Source organism: Polypterus senegalus, chromosome 15 (genome assembly GCF_016835505.1).
Source record: "Polypterus senegalus isolate Bchr_013 chromosome 15, ASM1683550v1, whole genome shotgun sequence".
Lineage (NCBI taxonomy): Eukaryota > Metazoa > Chordata > Cladistia > Polypteriformes > Polypteridae > Polypterus > Polypterus senegalus.
In genome coordinates this window covers 116,943,378-116,963,034 of record NC_053168.1, presented here as the reverse complement: position 1 = coordinate 116,963,034, position 19,657 = coordinate 116,943,378, and the positions used below count along the sequence as shown (strand labels likewise).

The 19,657-nt window shown below is 39.6% G+C and overlaps 1 protein-coding gene across 2 annotated transcripts in view; it reads left to right on the top strand.

Annotated features, from left to right (window-relative positions):
- The first annotated feature begins 3,885 nt into the window (after positions 1 to 3,885).
- Positions 3,886 to 19,657, top strand: part of tmem170b (transmembrane protein 170B) — a 52,121-nt gene continuing 36,349 nt past the window's right edge. For both annotated transcript variants that reach the window (XM_039736656.1, XM_039736655.1), the window contains exon 1: positions 3,886 to 4,252. In XM_039736656.1, the coding sequence (XP_039592590.1) occupies positions 4,123 to 4,252 (130 nt within the window). In that variant the 5' untranslated portion in view covers positions 3,886 to 4,122. The remainder of the gene's footprint in view (positions 4,253 to 19,657) is intronic.

Genomic DNA, 19,657 nt, shown 5'->3' with positions numbered 1-19,657 from the left:
CTCCAGCCACCATAAAAAACCTCACACTGTTCCATTCCATCTGAACTAGTGTGGTGCTGAGGTGTCACCCGTTGCCTGGCTGCACTTGGGCCCTAATCTGGATCCTGAGTTGGTTTGTCGTGTTGTGGGTGCGGCAATGCGCTGTATCAGAGCCTGCTCCTAACCTCCTCCTCCTCCTGCTAGCCTAATTAAACAAGCTGTTATATTGTTTGTGTGTTTTGGAGTCAATATAGAAATTACAAAACTAAATTTGGTTAATTCTTATTAGAATGTTCCAAGTACTGTATTTCTGTTTCATTGCATGGGTATTATGCAGTTTTTTATCTTGGTTTTTTTAGATTTTCATCATCATTATGATTTTCATTCTGCTTTTTGAGATATTCTGATTATTTACCATGTATACTCGCAGATAAGTCGGGACTTGATTTTATCATATAATGTCTGGTATTTTATAATGTTGGTCATATAAGTCAAATGTGGAAAACTGACACCATTGATCCAAGAGATTATGATATGCTAACGCCCACCTGAGAGAGTAACCACTGCGCACACTGGCTTTTTTTTCTGTGTATTGTGCCTCCGTGACCACACAGTTATACCCAAACTATTCCGAAGCAACGTTTGCACTATTTTGTGTTTTTTGTGTCTCACACCCTCATACACCTTTATCGTAAGAGCATCCCATATCTATGACGGTGCGTTTGATCAGAAGAAAATATGAAGCTGGTTTTAAATTAAACATTTTTGAAGTAGCAAAAGAAATTGGTAACTTGCTGCTGCAATAAAATTAGATGCGTCAGAGAAACTGGTGCGAGACTGGAGGAGGCAAGAAGATGAAAAAAAAATGTAAGTGTTGCATTTTTGAATGGGCGCATTAGTCGAGGTCTGATTTTATCATCGATTTTTTAGGTTTCAAGACCTGACTTATATGTGAGTATATATGGTAGTTCCTGTGTTCTAACCGACACACCAAAGCAACTACAGCAAACTGCAAGTCTGCCTTCTCATCTTAGATAGATAGATAGATAGATAGATAGATAGATAGATAGATAGATAGATAGATAGATACACATAGATTCACATACTCCAGCAGCAGCATACCTATAACAATAAAAACAATATTAATTAAAGAGTGATAAAGATGTAGTGCAAGTTAAAAAATGCAAGGTAGAGAGTGCGAGGCAGGTGTAACAGTCTATAATCTTGTATTATGTTAACGTTTACCACCCTGGGTGGAACTGAAGAGTCGCATAGTGTGGGGTCTCCTCAGTCTGTCAGTGGAGCAGGACGGTGACAGCAGTCTGTCGCTGAAGCTACTCCTCTGTCTGGAGATGATCCTGTTCAGTGGATGCAGTGGATGCTCCATAAGTGACAGGTTCCTGCTCAGCATCCGTCGCTCTGCCACAGATGTCAAACTGTCCAGCTCCGTGCCTACAATAGAGCCTGCCTTCCTCACCAGTTTGTCTAGGCTTGAGGTGTCCCTCTTCTTTATGCTGTCTCCCCAGCACACCACCGCATAGAAGAGGGTGCTCGCCACAACCGTCTGATAGAACATCTGCAGCATCTTATTGCAGATGTTGAAGGACGCCAGCCTTCTAAGGAAGTATAGTCGGCTCTGACCTTTCTTACACAGAGCATCAGTATTGGCAGTCCAGTCCAATTTGTCATCCAGCTGAACTCCCAGGTATTTATAGGTCTGCACCCTCTGCACACAGTCACCTCTGATGATCACAGGGTCTGGGAAGGGCCTGGGCCTCCTAAAATCCACCACCAGCTCCTTGGTTTTGTTTCCTTTCCAATAGAAACAAACTATGCAAAAAATGCAAATTAACAGGAAAACAACAAAAGAGAACTATATATTTAAAGCTATACCAAAAATATAAATATTTTTTATAATTGCTATGCTTTTGTAAAGAGAATAGAAGAGAAAAAAATCCAGTTAAATAAATGTCATCAATTAGAGATAAAAGATGGTGATTTGCAAACAATTCATTCTTTTTGAATGGCTCTTTTCAATCTGTCGTTGGAATCGATTTGTGAGCGTAAATCAATCAGTTCAGTGGAGCTCAATGGAAGTGCTAAAGCACATGAGCGATGTTCTCAGTCTCTTCTGCTTAAATGTTTAAAGCGCATGTGCAAGTACTACCCACCTGATTAATGATTCTTTCTAGTTAGAACCTAATCATTATTGGTGAATGAAAACTATGTCATTGATCATTCTCTCATTCATCATGCAAGTACAATACAATAATAACAACATATTAGGATTTTTTGTTTGTTTTATGCAATTCTTTACTGGAATAGTTTTAAATAGAATATATAAAAATAATATTAAACAAATATCTTTATGTCCCTTTGTATCTTTAACTAATTAGTCTCACCAATATTTTTGAGTGCCAACTGAATCATTACCCGAGAATAAGTCACAGGATTCTCATTCATTTGACTTTGAAATAAGTCACATACTTCTTATTTATTGGATTTGAGAATGGATAATTACCTACAAACAAGTCTCACAATTCTTGTTAATTTGATTTGTAAACTGAATTATTAACCGAGAATTAGCAGCAGAGTTTTCATTCACTTGTGATTATGTAACGTAACATCTTATTTTAAATATGTATCTTATTCTGGAGGTCCACAGTGCCTACAGGTTTTTGCTTTAACCAATTTTAAAAATAGAATTGATTTACTTTAAAGCAATATGTTGTTTGGACTTATTTTTAATCAACTTGTTACAATTCAGAACCCTTAATTGACAATTTTATACAGCTACATTATGGTTTTGTTTCCTGTATTCTTAACCAGCCATTAATTAATAATGAAATGCAAATGGCAAAGGAACCACCAGCTCTCCAGCTAACGTGCTTCCATTTAAACCCATTCATATGCATCATGAGGTATCTAAATGGCATTTTTTGAAATAGATGAGTGAGAAGGGATGGATCAAATATGGATAATCTCAGAAAACACAAATCTATAATGTGATTATGATTTGTCTTGGAAGAATAAAAACTCTTAACAGGCTATATAATTAACAAGTTTCATTATCTGCTGGGCCTGCCGTCTAATTGCAAAAGTGGCTGGAATGAAAACCTGCACTTCCAGAATCAGATCTGAGTACCCCGATATAAATAATGTATGAATTATTAAAATATGTGTTTGTGATCAGAGGGACCCAACCTCCTTTTCAAACGGGTACTCCGAAAATCAATCAATAAAGTGATTAGAAATGCCCATTACTAGTAAAATGACTTACTGATTGTGAAACTGGTTGGAACAAAAATCTACAGCCACATGGGTTTCCCAGAACTGACTTTGAGAACCAGTAATATAATGTACTTTAAAATGTGTATAATGCCATTGTATACGTATACTACTCGTTTTGGATGCTAATATCACATCATGTTTTAGTGATATTTCCTAGACTTCTACCAAATACTGGTATGGCATTTTCTTCTGTAGCATGAAGACGGGGTGCTTCTGAAGCCGAGCTCCACAGGCGCGCGCCCCTCTGCTCCAAAGAATACAAATATTAACAGGCAGTTATTAAATTAGACAACGAAAGACCAACAGGTCGCTAAACTGTGTTCTAATATTAGCTGTTACAAAAGAATCGGATGTAAGACAAAAAGTAGTCCTTGGAAGGGACGCATGTCTATGACAGACACACACATTCACTAGATGTCACTTTTGCGTCACTACGTCGAAAGCCGAGGCATAAAAGAAACCGGAATATTGGAGTTTGATGTTTCAGAAAAACACCTAGTACAGTATTCAGTTATCGAGTAAACGGTGACGGCAAAGTTTGGCGTTCAATATACAGAAACATAAGTAATAACCACACACAGACAACTCTGCCTCTCGCTCGCTCGCTGGGTCTTTAAGCTCCGCGTTACTCCTCCTCTTCCCGCCCCTCCATTACGTCAAAACAAGATTGTGGGCGGGCAGTTCCACTCCAGCCGCTCCTCATCATGGCTTCTAGTCAGGAGTTGACTTGCCAGATGCAGAGGGCAAGAAAGCGCACGACGGTCGTATCTGGCGGAATGCAGAGATACACCTGAGGAAAGGTTGGAGGAAGAAGAAAGCGCATCCCGAGCGAAAGCTACGTCGGCCTCTTCAATGTCTTCATTACGTGTCGCCGGTAACGCGACGAAGAGCGGTAGAAACATGAAGGACTACTCCATCAACCTCTCGGTGCAGCAGGTTCTGAGCCTCTGGGTACATGGCACCGTGTTACAGCACTTTACAGGTACGTCGTCGCGGAGTGGCTTTGTTGGCAAACGTCTTGTTGGTAGGAAAGTTAAAAAAAAGCAGGACATTTGTGTCGCAGGGTTCGCGAGGGGCGGCCGAATCGTGTGGTGCAGGTGTCGTTCAAGATTACCGCCCACCCTGCATGCGCGTGCCAGGCAGTCACCCAGCCCCTCGAGACGTGCTCGCGGACTTGCATCCCGAATTCCCTGGAGCGCGCATGGCCGCGCACAGACCGACCCGTTTGTCTTCCGGGCCCACATCCTCCACTAAAGGCCTGCCCTTACAACGATTGTGCGGGCAGCTACCGTCGACTTTCCAGCCGCGGTCACGGCTTTCATGAAAGTGAAATAGAAACCGGGCGAATGCTAGCATATTTGTCAGTTGCAAAAATGAACAGTTGTGTTGTGGGACTCAAATTTGGGCCCGCAAAAAGGATCTACAATCTCTTTCTTTACGTTTAAGGATTTAGCACTGATCTAATGGTGTTTTATCATTTTTGGCAGTACTAGAAAATTGTCTTGTGCCATTTTTTTTTGTTTTGCGAAATCCACACCACTTTCACAATATTTTAACAATATTCGTAAAATGGGGAAAAATACACCTTAAAGGACAAGTGCCTGTGTTTCTGTGTCCATCCAGCTGCAGCCTCTGTCATTCCAACAGATGGCACATCACCGACATTTGTAATAATGCATTTTATTACTAAAAATGTTTGTGATATGCCATCAGTTGGAATGACATACATTCTAATACAAAATGTTAATGCTGAGTTGCTGGCTAGTTGGATAGTGTTGCTGGGTATGTTGCATTAGACAACTGGTAGTCACAGGAGCACTTAGCAGCTCATTAAGAAGTTTTAAATAAGCTCTAACTGAAAAGTGCCTGAAAAATTATGTAATCTGACGTGGCCTTTATGTTTGCCACTTTCACTGCATCTACAGGTGTGGGTGCCAATGTCATTTACCAGAAAGAATGAGTTGAAAAGTGGCAATGTAGGATGGTTGAGGTCTTCAGTTACCTATTTGCCTTTCTAAGGCTGTGAGTGTTCAATATCCCCTGTCATGAAAGTAGCTATTTACCGATAATAGTCAGTGCTGCCATTACTATCCTCTACATTTACATTCTTGAGCACAGCAAGTGCTATATCAAGATATGAAACACCAAGGAAGGACAGACTCCACTGTACACCTGTAAAAGATTGAGGACTATGGAGGAAAGAAATGTAAGCTGTCCATAGATATGAGGATGTAGACGTTCTCGTGAACCGTTTTCACAAGAGTTGAAGTCTGTTGTGCCCACTGTAGTTTGTCTGTGGTGGTCACTTCAAGAAACTAAAAGATACTCACTCTGCAGTGACATTTCCTCTGGTAGATAGAAGTTTGTTCTGCTTTGTACTTTCTGACATCAGTGACCATCTCCATGGCTTTGCTGATATTAAGGATAAGATGATTGTCATGGCACCACTGAGTCTTCCCTATAGGCTGTCTTATTGTTGTTGGTGATCAGGGCTATGAAGATGGTGTCCTCATCAAATTTCACGATGGATTTGGAGTTGTGTATGGCCACATAGTTGGAGATGAATAAGGTGTACAGAAGGAGGGTCGGCACACTGTGGAGAGCCTGTAGAGGACCAGTGTGGAGAGTGTGATGCTGCCAATCCTTACATGCTCAGGTCTTTTGGTTAGGAAGTCCAAAATTCAATTGCAGAGGTTGGCACGAAGTCCAAAGGTGAGTCCACCAATGAAAGTTTCATACCCCTTCTTTCTGGGCTGGTATCCAAAAATCTTGTAATCTTAGAAATGAGTAGGCTTCATCTTTACATGGGGCAGGTTCAAAAACAGTTTGCATATTTTTGAAGCTGGTATGTTTCAGCAGATCTAAAGACATGAAGCCATGTGTGTCGGTGTCTTCCATCCTGTAATTGTGTGGTTCATATAGTGTCATCATTAGCACATAGTGCTATATTCCTGTTATTAAAAATATGGTTACATTTGCATGACTCACAGGCCCTTTTGAAGGGCAAAACACTGAGAAGGACCACACTTTGAAAACAATTATCAAAAATATTGTTTATAGAAGGAGCCTACTGAAGGTGTTTTAATCTGTTTACTTTGATGGGTGGTTTTTCATGTTCTGTGGGTGTTTAAGGTACATGGGGCTGTTTATAGCTCGACCAGTGTGGCCAACCATTCAGTACCGTTTTGCATTTTCTTTTCTTGTTTTAAATAACCTTCTCCCAGCCATTATCCAACCATCCATCCATTATCCAACCTGCTATATCCTAACTGCAGGGTCACGGGGGGGTCTGCTGGAGCCAATCCCAACCAACACAGGGCGCAAGCTCCCAGCTATTATCTTCCTTTTAATTCATGTGCCCCTCAAGAAGTAATTTGAATAATTGTCTTAAATTTAACCTTCTGAAACTCTTTGCCCATTTCAGGGTCTTTAGGGGTTTAGCCTTTCCGGGTGGCACTTGATGATTAGCAGGAAGCAGAGTTGGACAGTTTAGTGCAGCTATGTTTTATGTTATCAACCAGTGGAATATTAAACTTGTTGTAAATAACACAACATAGAGTTTTTACCTCTATGTTGGGATGGACGGCCGGCGTTCCTCAATGGAAGAAACCCACCTTTTCAGGGCACTACATCCCCCCCGGGCGCTAGATAGTAGCTCCCCTGGATGGAAATGGGTCCTCGGATTCCCGCAGGGTAGTATAGGACATGGAGTCCGTCTCTTCAGCCCTGCTGGGTGCCGTGGGTGCCGCCAGGGAGAGCTCACCAAGAACCCAGGGAATATTACCGTGATGCTAACCCAGAAGTACTTCGAAGTCATGAGAACGGATACACGCAGTACTTCCGGGACACCTGAAGAAGGCGTTTGACCTGGAGAAGGAATAATTCCGGGTTATGGACTTTACAAAGGATTGTGGGGAACCCAGCAGGTTGAGCCGGAGTTGGGTGGAAGTGTGACGGAGCTGCTGGGAGTTGGAGGATTGTGTTATTATTATTATTATTGTGATTATTGAGAATTGTGGAGAGTGAGGTGCTTTGGGCACTTTATTGAAGCAAAATTATTAATAAATCTTCATTGTGCTTTTATAAGTGTGTCTGGGACGTCTGTCTGGTGGGTTCAACGGGGCAACAGTGCCACGAACGTCCACAATGTGCATGCATCATTAATTAGCAGCTTTTAGTAAATTGATTTCATATACTACTAAAAGGGGGATGGAGATGAAAGTTAAGGGGATCTAATCTTCTCCAGTCCATTTTATTGATTTTCCCAGAAAAGTAAAATAGAGGCTGTAAGCATTTTATGTCACACCAGAGTAATATATGCACAGAGTAGGGTATCTGCAGAAATGTCCTTGTATTTGTTTTTAATTAAGAAAGTGGTTAGGGTGGGACTATGGCAGAAGGCTTCCCTTTTTTTCTCTGTTTTGTTCTTTTAAATAAGCTGAGCCATGCTGAAAAGTTAGTGCATAACTGAAACACTCAATGTCTTGGCATCAGAGAAATGCTGGAAGAAGGCCTTAAAGGGACAGTTCACCAAAGATGTTGTGATTAGTTTCTTTCTTTGAGTGTTAAAGATGTATAATTCTTATTTTGGAAATTTTGTTTTTTCATTGTCGCCTCCTTAAAGTTACATTCTTTTCTCAAAAAAAATTTAAAAAGTGTTGCATTTTTTTGGCTTGAAAAATTACATTTTATTAAATCTCATCTTTCTACTGTAACACATACAAAACACTAAAAGCACAAAGTCATAAGTGTAGATATAATAATAGTAATACTAATATGAACAGCACATTGCACATGTGCAAGTGATACAAGTGTCACTTTTGGATTCCCAGAATCGCTTTCATTGACCGTTTCAATTTCACTGCCTGAAGACAGACTCACTTTGTCATCACTGATGTTGAGAAGCATTTATTATGAGACGCCATTATGAGGCTAGTAGAAGACGCATCTACACAGTTGCCCGGGTAAAACTAGGGCCTGACACTTATGTAAGACACGTCTATCCCATTTCTCGACTAAAGCGCGACACTAACGCTGTTGGCACTTTTATAGCCCGAGTAATCCTCGGGTCTTACACAAGACGCATCTATACCATTGCCTGAGTGACATTCAGAACTAACGCTTTTAGCACTGCTTTTATAGCCACTCGGGTCTGATGCTAAGGAGGTTAATTCAGTATTTCATTTTCAGGTCCCAAGCCTGATGTTCATATACTCCAGTTGAATGGAAAATAATATTAATGTAATACCACAACATTACTGTTTTTACATTTTACTTCTAACCCACTATGTCAATTAGCTTGCCTTCCATTAAGCTGGCAGAGAGAGTGAGAGATCTATAAAACATCTTGGAATGGAGTTTGTCTCAAAAAACAGAGGATTGTTAAATGTTAAAATGGTAACATGGAACTTTTAAAACCAAGCTGGCAAGTAACAAAAATCCGTAAAGTACAGTGCGTCCGGAAAGTATTCACAGTGCATCACTTTTTCCACATTTTGTTATGTTACAGCCTTATTCCAAAATGGATTAAATTCATTTTTTTCCTCAGAATTCTACACACAACACCCCATAATGACAACATGAAAAAAGTTTACTTGAGGTTTTTGCAAATTTATTAAAAATAAAAAAAACTAAGAAAGCACATGTCCATAAGTATTCACAGCCTTTGCCATGAAGCTCCAAATTGAGCTCGGGTCCATCCTGTTTCCCCTGATCATCCTTGAGATGTTTCTGCAGCTTAATTGGAGTCCACCTGTGGTAAATTCAGTTAATTGGATATGATTTGGAAAGGCACATACCTGTCTATAGAAGGTCCCACAGTTGACAGTTCATGTCAGAGCACAAACCAAGCATGAAGTCAAAGGAATTGCCTGTAGACCTCCGAGACAGGATTGTCTTGAGGCACAAATCTGGGGAAGGTTACAGAAAAATCTCTGCTGCTTTGAAGGTCCCAATGAGCATAGTGGCCTCCATCATCCGTAAGTGGAAGAAGTTCGAAACCAGCAGGACTCTTCATAGGGCTGGCCAGCCATCTAAACTGTGCTATCGGGGGAGAACGGCCTTAGTCAGGGAGGTGACCAAGAACCCGATGGTCACTCTGTCAGAGCTCCAGAGGTCCTCTGTGGAGAGAGGAGAACCTTCCAGAAGGACAACCATCTCTGCAGCAATCCACCAATCAGGCCTGTATGGTAGAGTGGCCAGACGGAAGCCACTCCTTAGTAAAAGGCACATGGCAGCCCGTCTGGAGTTTGCCAAAAGGCACCTGAAGGACTCTCAGACCATGAGAAACAGAATTCTCTGTTTTGATGAGACAAAGATTGAACTCTTTGGTGTGAATGCCAGGCATCACGTTTGGAAGAAACCAGGCACCGCTCATTACCAGGCCAATACTATCCCTACAGGAAAGCATGTTGGTGGCAGCATCATGCTGTGGGGATATTTTTCAGCGGCAGGAACTGGGAGACTAGTCAGGATAAAGGGAAAGATGACTGCAGCAGTGTACAGAGACATCCTGGATGAAAACCTGCTCCAGAGCGCTCTTGACCTCAGACTGGGGCGATGGTTCATCTTTTAGCAGGACAACGACCCTAAGCACACAACCAAGATATCAAAGGAGTGGCTTCAGGACAACTCTGTGAATGCCCTTGAGTGGCCCAGCCACAGCCCAGACTTGAATCTGATTGAACATCTCTGGAGAGATCTTAAAATGGCTGTGCACCGACGCTTCCCATCCCACCTGATGGAGCTTGAGAGGTGCTGCAAAGAGGAATGGGCGAAACTGGCCAAGGATAGGTGTGCCAAACTTGTGACATCATATTCAAAAAGACTTGAGGCTGTAATTGCTGCCAAAGGTGCATCGACAAAGTATTGAGCAAAGGCTGTGAATACTTATGTACATGTGATTTCTCAATTTTTTTTTATTTCTAATAAATTTGCAAAAACCTCAAACTTTTATCATGTTGTCATTATGGGGTGTTGTGTGTAGAATTCTGAGGAAAAAATTGAATTTAATCCATTTTGGAATAAGGCTGTAACGTAACAAAATGTATATATATGTATTTTTTTTTTTTCTTTTTTGGTGAGGTGCTACCACACTTTAGAAAGTTTCTGTCTCAGTTTTTTTTCCATCTCCTTCCCCCTCCTCTATCCGACTCACTATTGCAACCACGTTTATTTTCCTCTACATTCTTCTTCTCCTCAGACGTTCTTCATTGGTAGGACTGTGTGCATCTTGACACACAATAACAAATGATACTGCCCCCCAGACATTCATGTAGTGCATTGCAGTTACTAAAACCAATGTGGTTCTTTGTGACTGCAGCCTCTATTAAAGGTTCTATTTATGATGTGCCGACAATGGGGATCTGCGTTGACGATTTTTTGTTTTCGATCACGTCGACTAATCGTTGCAACCCTAATACTAATATATGTGAAATATTGGTATACATGAGCATGTCGTCGCCTACTAAGTCAGGTTTCAGGTTCTTGGTGTTTATATTTGTGGAATTGTCACTCTTGTGGAAATTTATAACTGGATATGATCAACCAGAGAGTTTATATTGCAGTTTGTGGGTTTTAGCAATTTAAGGTGTTAACCCAATAATAAGAACCATAAACAAACACACAAATTGAAATTTGTTACTGTACATGCAAAAAAAGCATTGTTACTTATATACATGGGGTGTGTATCTAAGTGTATAAAATGCTAGTGTACATAACATTCGATTTATTGACTGCAGAGAATGGCATGTCTGCTGCCACTGCTATGGAAAATGCTTTCTAATAATTTAAAGGTATATTTTCCTCACAAGAGTTTCATGATGGGAGGTAGCCATTACTCATATGTGCTTTGCACTATATTTTTAGCAGTAATTGTCTCCAATATAAAAGGATTGTTGGCGTTGCAATTTTTGATATAATTATATTTGAAAAGAAGAAATATTAAACTTAGTGCTTTTCAGTGTAGTGAAGAGACCACATGGTGTACTCCCTTGCTGCTGTTGTACTTCCTGCTGTTTAAGGCAGTAACTTGCTATCTGCATTGCACAAACTCCTAAGTTTCTGTATAATACAGTATGTAAGTAATCACATGTTCAAATTTAAATCGCAGCTCACATGTCTGTGAGATCATTAGTTACATAGAGCACATCTGCTTGCTCTGAACTGAGAGATGATGTCTTGGATTCAAAGTAATCTCTCCATTTTGGCTTTCCCAACAGCATTTTCAGTGAATTAAAAATAAACAAACAAAACCTTCTTTCTCTTATAATTCCAGTCCTTATTAGATCTGCAGTCTTGGTAATGAGATTAGTATGATAGCACTGAGTGCCTCATTTGTCTTTAATTAATTGTAAATCAGGGAAAGAATGGATTTTATTCATTTTACTGACAAGAAGGTTGAATGTTGATTAATTTACAACTATAATATATAATCATATGAGTGCTGCTAAGTTTGGAATTAAACTTTCTTGAGTATGGAAAAAGCATTAAATGCCTAACGGTTGATAGCTCTGAAATGTGTATGAACACTGCAGTTCTGGCATGAACATGACAAATTGCTTTTTTTGTGATCACATTTTTATTAAGCTTGAAGGTGGAATATTATCAAACAGTATCACAGAGATAAAGTTGCTGGATAAGTAATACTGTATACAAGAACTACTATAATGGAAGAACTATCCCAGTGAGTGCAGCCAGATTTCAGTACCTAGATGTCAGGGCATCCAGTCAATGATAAAGAAATATATCAATCCTTAATTTGTTTTTTTGTTTTTTATAGGGGATAGTTCAAAAAACAATAGTTTGTAAATAGATGAAAAGATTCATATGTACGAGTGAACCTGTTTCCTGTTAGAAGCAAGGGTCAATTTGGCAACTAAAGTGCCTATAGAAAATTACTTTCCACAGAAGAAAGCTGAGAGGAAAGTGCAAAGGTCTAATGGAGATGAAGATGGGTGGGGGTTGTGGTTGGGAGTGTTTGTAGTCAGAATTGAGCTAAGAGGAAACACGAGACCAGTATTAAGAAATAAAAGGGCAGCTCCAGAACATGTGGAGAAATGTACCAGGGACTTTCAGTAAATTCAGCCTAACTAAAGGATCAGCGGCCTAATGTATAATGTCATTCGTAGAATTTGCCCTATAACATGATGTAAGCACAAAAGCCAAAATGTGCTTATGCACCGAAAATTCCAGATGCAGGAATCTGTGTGTAGTCCAACTTCCGCGTTCTTCTGCTCCATAAATCCCGATCAGTGTGAAAACTAACCCACGTACACGCGCCTTCTGTCCCGCCCCGTCTCCTCCCAGAATTACGCCTCTTTGAATATGCAAATCAATATACATTGACCTTAAGCTCAGTGTTCTGTGAAATGGCAATGGCAGAGGGAAAATATAAGAATTTCAGCGAATACCAAGTGGAGGCAAGGAAAAACGTACTATTTGTTGGTTTATACAGTGGTATAATCAACAAAAGGAAGTTGATCGAGTGACATAGTGTGTTGGAGAAACAAGTTCAAGTTCACAATGTCGCCGAGTGCCCGACATAAAAAAGAAGTTGTCACATATCAAAGTTGCCGTGAAAAGGCGAGACATAGCCCACCGTCTGAGTGTCATATGGAAGCTTATTAGGGTACAATGAGGGAAAAAAAAGGCACAGAGTAGGAAAAAAGCACGAAATGTTAACTTCAATCTCGAAATATCCACTTTAATCATGTAGTTTATTTTGTCATTAAAGTAGAACATAAACTTCATCTTAAAATCATTTAATTTACTAGTATCTCAAATACTATCATAACTAAAGTAGCACGTTAAATGTTTTGTTTTGTATTTGATCTTCAATGTGCTGTGCCATTCTTTCTCTTTCTCCGACAGGACACATTATCCATTACATTTATGATATTACAGCTCTCTGAATAATTAAAATAATGAGATGTATACGTGATATCATTTTCATGATGATTGGAATGAAAGCATGTTATTAAGGACACAATGGCGCGGTGATTGTTCATGTCTCATACAAGATGCTGCTGCGCCATGTGCAACCTTCGATGAAGTAATTTATTGTAGCAGTGCTGTCTCTTTCAAACGTACTAACCTTCAATTCTTGTCCATACTTTTTCTTTCCCCAAATACCCAATTGCCACACAATCGGCTCTGTAATAGACGTTAAGCCATCTGTAAGCTTATGATGATGATTCTTCAAAACTTTTAAGGAACATTAAACTATCTACATAGTACGTGTTTAATTATTCTATCCATCTATCCTTCCAGTGTTACGTCAGTCTCGGCAAATATACAGTGCGAGACAGGAACAATATGTGAACATGCAAGCGCTGCGGCACCGTGTCCTCACATGTTTAATTATTAACAATACAGATTATTTAAATGAAGTTAAAGTTTTATCTGTACAATATAATCAACATATTTTGCTGCATTTCATCTTACAAATGATACCATCATCATATGTAAATACGAGCTTTATAAAGTGGTGCAGGTTGTGTAATATTATAACTGTAGTGCAAGTTTACAGTGAGGTAATTGTATTTATAAGTACAAACGGTTCTACAAGGAGCAATTGATTGAGTGCATTTATAGTTCTTGGGATGAAACTGTTTCTGAACTTCGAGTTCCGTACAGGAAAGGCTTTGACATGTTTTGCCGTGGCAGAGGCAGTGTGGGCTTGATGCTGTATACCAATAATTCTCTTTTCAATCAGCTGCTGCTGTGATTCCCCACTCAGATACACTCATATAAATACTGGTGCAGTGAGAGTATTATGGAAAAAGATGATCCGCTGTGGCAAACCTTAATGGGAGCAGCTGAAAGAAGAAGGTGCAATGAGAGTAGCAACGCTAAAGCAGTTATGGTATTTGGAATACTATGGCTATTTCCTGGACCATTATATTGTTACAAGTTAATTACAATCAGATGCATTACACTAATAAACAATATGCAGTTAAGTTTCAGTGTATTTATAAAGCCACGTCAGGAAAATAAAAAGTAACCACACAGGAACAGTAGCACTGCTTTGACGCTGGGTGCCACCAGTCTGCAAAACCGAGCGGAGAACTTGCGTACGATTGTAGGTTTTATACATCGCGATTTGAACGTGGAAAAGTTCTTCCACAACATTTCTGTGCGTACGCACTGTTCATACATGAAGCCCCTAAAGATCAAATCCATAGCAAACCCCTTGCACAGAGTAATCATATAATCAACTAGCTATAACAGCACATCCTGCGCTCCGTGGAAAGAAGGCTGTAATATTGGATGGGTGCACAGCATTTGCAGTTGTAAGCACAAAAGAAAGATGAGACGATGAATAAATAACTTGTACGCTTGCATGCTTCTGTGTACACATGTAACTTGCACACTTAAATGCTTGTTGTACATTCTTGTTTGCTTACTTGTTATAGACTTTAATGACACTTCCTCATACACTATTTTGAGCATACACTTTCTTTATTGAGAATTTGTTTTCCTTGCTTTTCTGTATCAAGAATTGTTAACTTTTGCTCTTGAGTTTACTCTATAACCAATGATACATGCATCATAACTGGTGATTAAAAATAAATGCCAAACATATTTAAAGTTTTACCAAGATATGGAGAAAGAGGAAATGGCACACACGCTTGCATGTCAAAATGCAGTGTGAAAATGAAAACAATATTATGGTTAGAAAGATACACCTGTATCAGCCTTAAAATTGGCATTCTTTGTGCCGGTTGCCCATTTTGGAGCTTTCTGTGTGTGTTTTTATTACTGTCCTCTTATTCACTGCATTCATTTCTGCCATTTGTATAGCTTTATGTTATACTGTATAGTCATGGCCAAAATTATCGTAATTTCTGGAATTTTCCCAGAAAATTGTTGCAATTAAACGTGTATATTAAAACATTTGTATTTCCTTTATGTGCATTGGAACAACACAAAAAAACAGAAAAAAAAAGTTAAATCTGACATAGTTTCACACAAAACTGAAAACCGGGCTGGACAAAATTATTGGCACCCTCAACTTAATATTTTTTGTTGCACGCCCTTTGGAAAAAATAACTGAAATCGAGCGCTTCCTATAACCATCAACAAGCTTGTTACACCTCTCAACTGGAATTTCCGAACACTCTACCTTTGCAAACTGCTCAAGGTCTCTCAGATTTGAAGGGCGCCTTCTCCCAATAGCAATTTTGAGATCTCTCCATAAGTGTTCAATCGGATTTAGATCCGGACTCATTGCTGGCCACTTCAGAGCTCTCCAGCACTTTGTCTTCAACCATTTCTGGGTGCTTTTAGAGGTATGTTTGGGGTCATTGTCCTGCTGGAACACCCATGACCTCTGACGTAGACCCAGCTTTCTGACACTTGGCCCTACAATTGCGCCCCAATATCTTTTGCTAGTTTTCAGATTTCCTGATGCTTTGCACACAATCAAGACATCCACCACCAGAGGCAGCAAAACATCCCCAAAACATCTTAGAACCTCCACCATGTTTGACTGTAGGTACTTGTTCTTTTCTTTGTAGGCCTCATTCCGTTTTCTATAAACAGGAGAATGATGAGCTTTACCAAAAAGCTCTACCTTGGTCTCATCTGTCCACAAGATGTTCGCCCAGAAGGATTTTGGCTTCCTCAAGTACATTTTGGCAAACTCCAGTCTGGCTTTTTTGTTTCTGTGTCAGCAGTGAAGTCCTCCTGGCTCTCCTCCCATAGAGTTTCATTTTGTTCAGATGTCGACGGATAGTTCGAGCTGACACTGTTGCACTCTCAGTGTGCAGAACAGCTTGAATATGTTTTGAAGTTGATTGGGGCTGTTTATCCACCATTCGGACTATCTTCCGTTGCAGTCTTTTATGAATTTTTCTCTTCCGTCCACGTCCAGGGAGATTACCCACAGTGTCATGTGTTGTGAACTTCTTGATTATGTTGCGCACAGTGGACAAAGGAACATGAAGATCTCTGGAGGTGGACTTGTAGCTTTGAGATTGTTGATATTTTTCCAAAATGTTTGTTCTCAAGTCCTCAGACAATTCTCTGCTCTTTCTTCTGTTCTCCATGCTTAGTGTGGCACACTCAGACACACAACAGAAAGTCAACTTTTCTCCATTTTAACTGGCTTCAGGTGTGATTGCTATATTGCCAGCACCAGTTTCTTGCCTCAGGTGAGTTCAAATGAGCATCATATGCTTGAAATAAAAAAACGATTTACCCACAATTTTGAAAAGGTGCCAATAATTTTGTCCGGCCCATTTTTGGAGTTCTGTGTGACATGATGTCAGATTTGGCTTTTTTCTCTGTTTTTTTGTGTTGTTCCAAAGCACATAAAGGAAATAAACATGTGTATACTAAAACATTTGTAATTGCAACAATTTTCTGGGAAAATTCCAGGAGTGCCGATAATTTTGGCCATAACTGTATGTTACATGTAAATATACTCAGAAGTAAATTTTGAAGTGTCCTCTTTTATATGATTAGGTATAAAGATAGACAAGTTGAAGTTGGGTATATTGATAATTTGGATATCTAGATGCAGATATTTTTAAATATGGTATTCAAAGCAACTTTTTATCATGGGAGAATTGTCTCGTTGAAATATTAAAGGGATAGAGCAAAAGAGAAAAGAAAAATCTGTAGTTAGAGAAGATAGTCACCCCACAAGTCCCGAGAGCTGACCTAAGCTGAATATAAGAAAGAAATTTAAAAGGAGGAATTGGTTGATAACGACTTGAATGGCCATTGCCTTGTGCCATCGAAAATGTCACTTGCAGTTGCCACTCTTATCAAACCATTCAAAGAAAATGCTTTGTAATAGAAACTTGGTTGTGCCAGAGGGAAATTGGCCCCAATAGCTCTGTTAAGTGATGACAGGTCTTTAAAGTATGCGGGATAAGAGAATCTAACTTCTTTAAAAGAGATTTTAGTTTTGGAGTGGTTAAAGGAGCAATACATAATTTGGGCTAAGGTGGCTAGGTTAATTTTAATATCTAGCTCCCCTCCTGTGATCCTTCTTTCATGATTAAAGTCCCATAGTTGACATAAAATGGAAGCATAATCATCATAAAATCCTAAATTGCTCCATGATGGCCTATCCGTGCCCAATGTGGAATATTTAGTACAGGGTTTCTTGCAATTTCACAAAAAATATTTGAGGAGAGAATTAATATATACTCATTTGCCTGGGGAACAGCATGTAAGTAGATTAAAGGTATTAAATCTAACTGTCTGGGACTTCTCGCTAAAGGTTCAAGAGAGAGGTTTAAATAAAATAGGGGACAATGGGCAGCCCTGTCAAGCACCCCAGTGTGATTTTTAAGGTGTGGAATTTTGCATAAGTTATGACAAAAAGAACCAGAATAAGAGGAGTAATTCATATCCATTCATTTTCAAATCTATTACATGCAATAAAAATGACTAGTAAATGTGGCTAAACAGTTTTCTTGTGTTCATTGAGAGTAACGCTGTTGAGGGAAAGCTCAGGGAAGTATTAACATAAGGAACAAGACAATGAATAACATAAGGAACAAGACAAGTATTGTCTGTTGCTCAGCATACTCTGGTAAAACCACTTTGATCTGGATGAACTAATTCATTGATAACGGCCGATTTGCTTGAACTTTGGCCTGTTACTTGGCATCTGTGTTCATCATGGATATTAGAAGATAGCTGATGCATTCAGAGTGGTTTTTATTCTATTTTGGCAAGAGGACAATTAAAATTGTACTAATAGACATATTCATATTGGAGGAGGTGAAGCCAGAATTTAAGAAAAAGAGGGTCTAACTGCTTCAGAAGCTAGTCAAGACCACCACTGAAATTTCATTAAGGTCTGGTGATTTACCCTTACCAATGGAGTCTTAAGTCCTGTTAAATGTATTATTGTACCTGGGGGCTCTTGTGCACTGAATCTGAAATTCACCTTTTTGTAGCTGGAAGGAGTTTAACTCCATTTTACTCGGGGGTAATTAGAGTTTCAGAATTAAGGGTCTTCGCAAAGGGGTGCCAATTTTCTAAAGATGGAAGATGCCACTCAAGCTCATTAATTTGTCATCATTTGTATCATGCTAAATTTCTAGCAAATTAAATGGAAAGTCACAAACAGCACTCATGATGGCTAGCCAGATAAATGAAGGATCCCCTACTGTGCCCTAATTAAGGTAAACTCGTTCAGATGTGAACCTAATTTTTGGCATAATTTCTCCTTTTGAAGTAGAGAATTGTCAAAGCCCCATTGTGGACAGAGATGGAAAGTGAAGCTTTGTTCACGCACATTTATGATCCATCCAAGGTGTTAGGTGTAATGCCTGCCTTTTTTGATACAAGGGGTTAGTGGCAGAGAAATGTAATATGTCATCGAGTCTAAACTGAGTATTATAATGTCATGCCATTTTTTTATCCTGCTCAGTCCAGACCTGGTGGGGAAGGGGTGGTGGTGGCTGGAGCATAATTCAGCTACCATAAGGTGCAAGCCAGGAACAAACCCTGGACAGGGTGCCAGCCCATTGTAGGGCAAATACACACTAAGGCCAATTTAGCATTGTCACTTCATCTAACCTGCATGTCTTTGGATAGGAAACCAGAGTACTTGGAGGAAGCGCATGCAGACAACATGCAGACTTCACGCATGGAGGACCTGGGACACAAACCCTGAGCTCCTTACTGTGAAGCAGCGGTACTACCAGTGTGCCACCTTGCCACCATGAGTGTGATAATGTGAAGGGTATTCTTTAACTGTAGGGTTAATAATGTAATGCGAGGCAAATTTTCAAAGGATGTGTTTAGACCGAAGAATGTGCTGATATGGATGCTCAGGGGATTTATCAAATAAAGGGTTCATAGTAGCATTTGTGTCAGTGCCAAGGATTTTTTCGTAACCAGAAAATTTCAAAACTTGTTTAGTAATGCAAGGCCAGAAAATTGCAGATATGGCTATATGTAAAACACAACTTTTTTTTTTTTTCATTCCTGAGTTTTACAAAGGAAACAAAAGAATCTCCCTTGTGATTTTAAGCAGTATATTCCATCTTACCGCTTTGAGCACTCCATATTCACGCAGGCTGGCTGAGGTGGAGCAACAAGCTGGTAGTGTGTGTTAGCAAACTAAGAGCTATCTGTTAAAATTTTACATTCTCGATTTAAGGCAGTGTGCACTTTTCTGCTCTATAGGAAATCAAGACTACCATGTCTTTTGGTGTTTTCTCAGAGGTCCTGGATGATTCCAGAAGAAATTGTCATATTAAATATGCCAAAAATATCAGCAGAGAAATAATACAAGAAGAAATAAATGACAAAAGGAGTTGATTGAATTGTCCAAATAGAATAACACGAAGGTCAATATCTGCTGACAAGCACTCCTAGGGAACCTGCTGGCAAAACCACCCTGCAGGTCCAAATAATA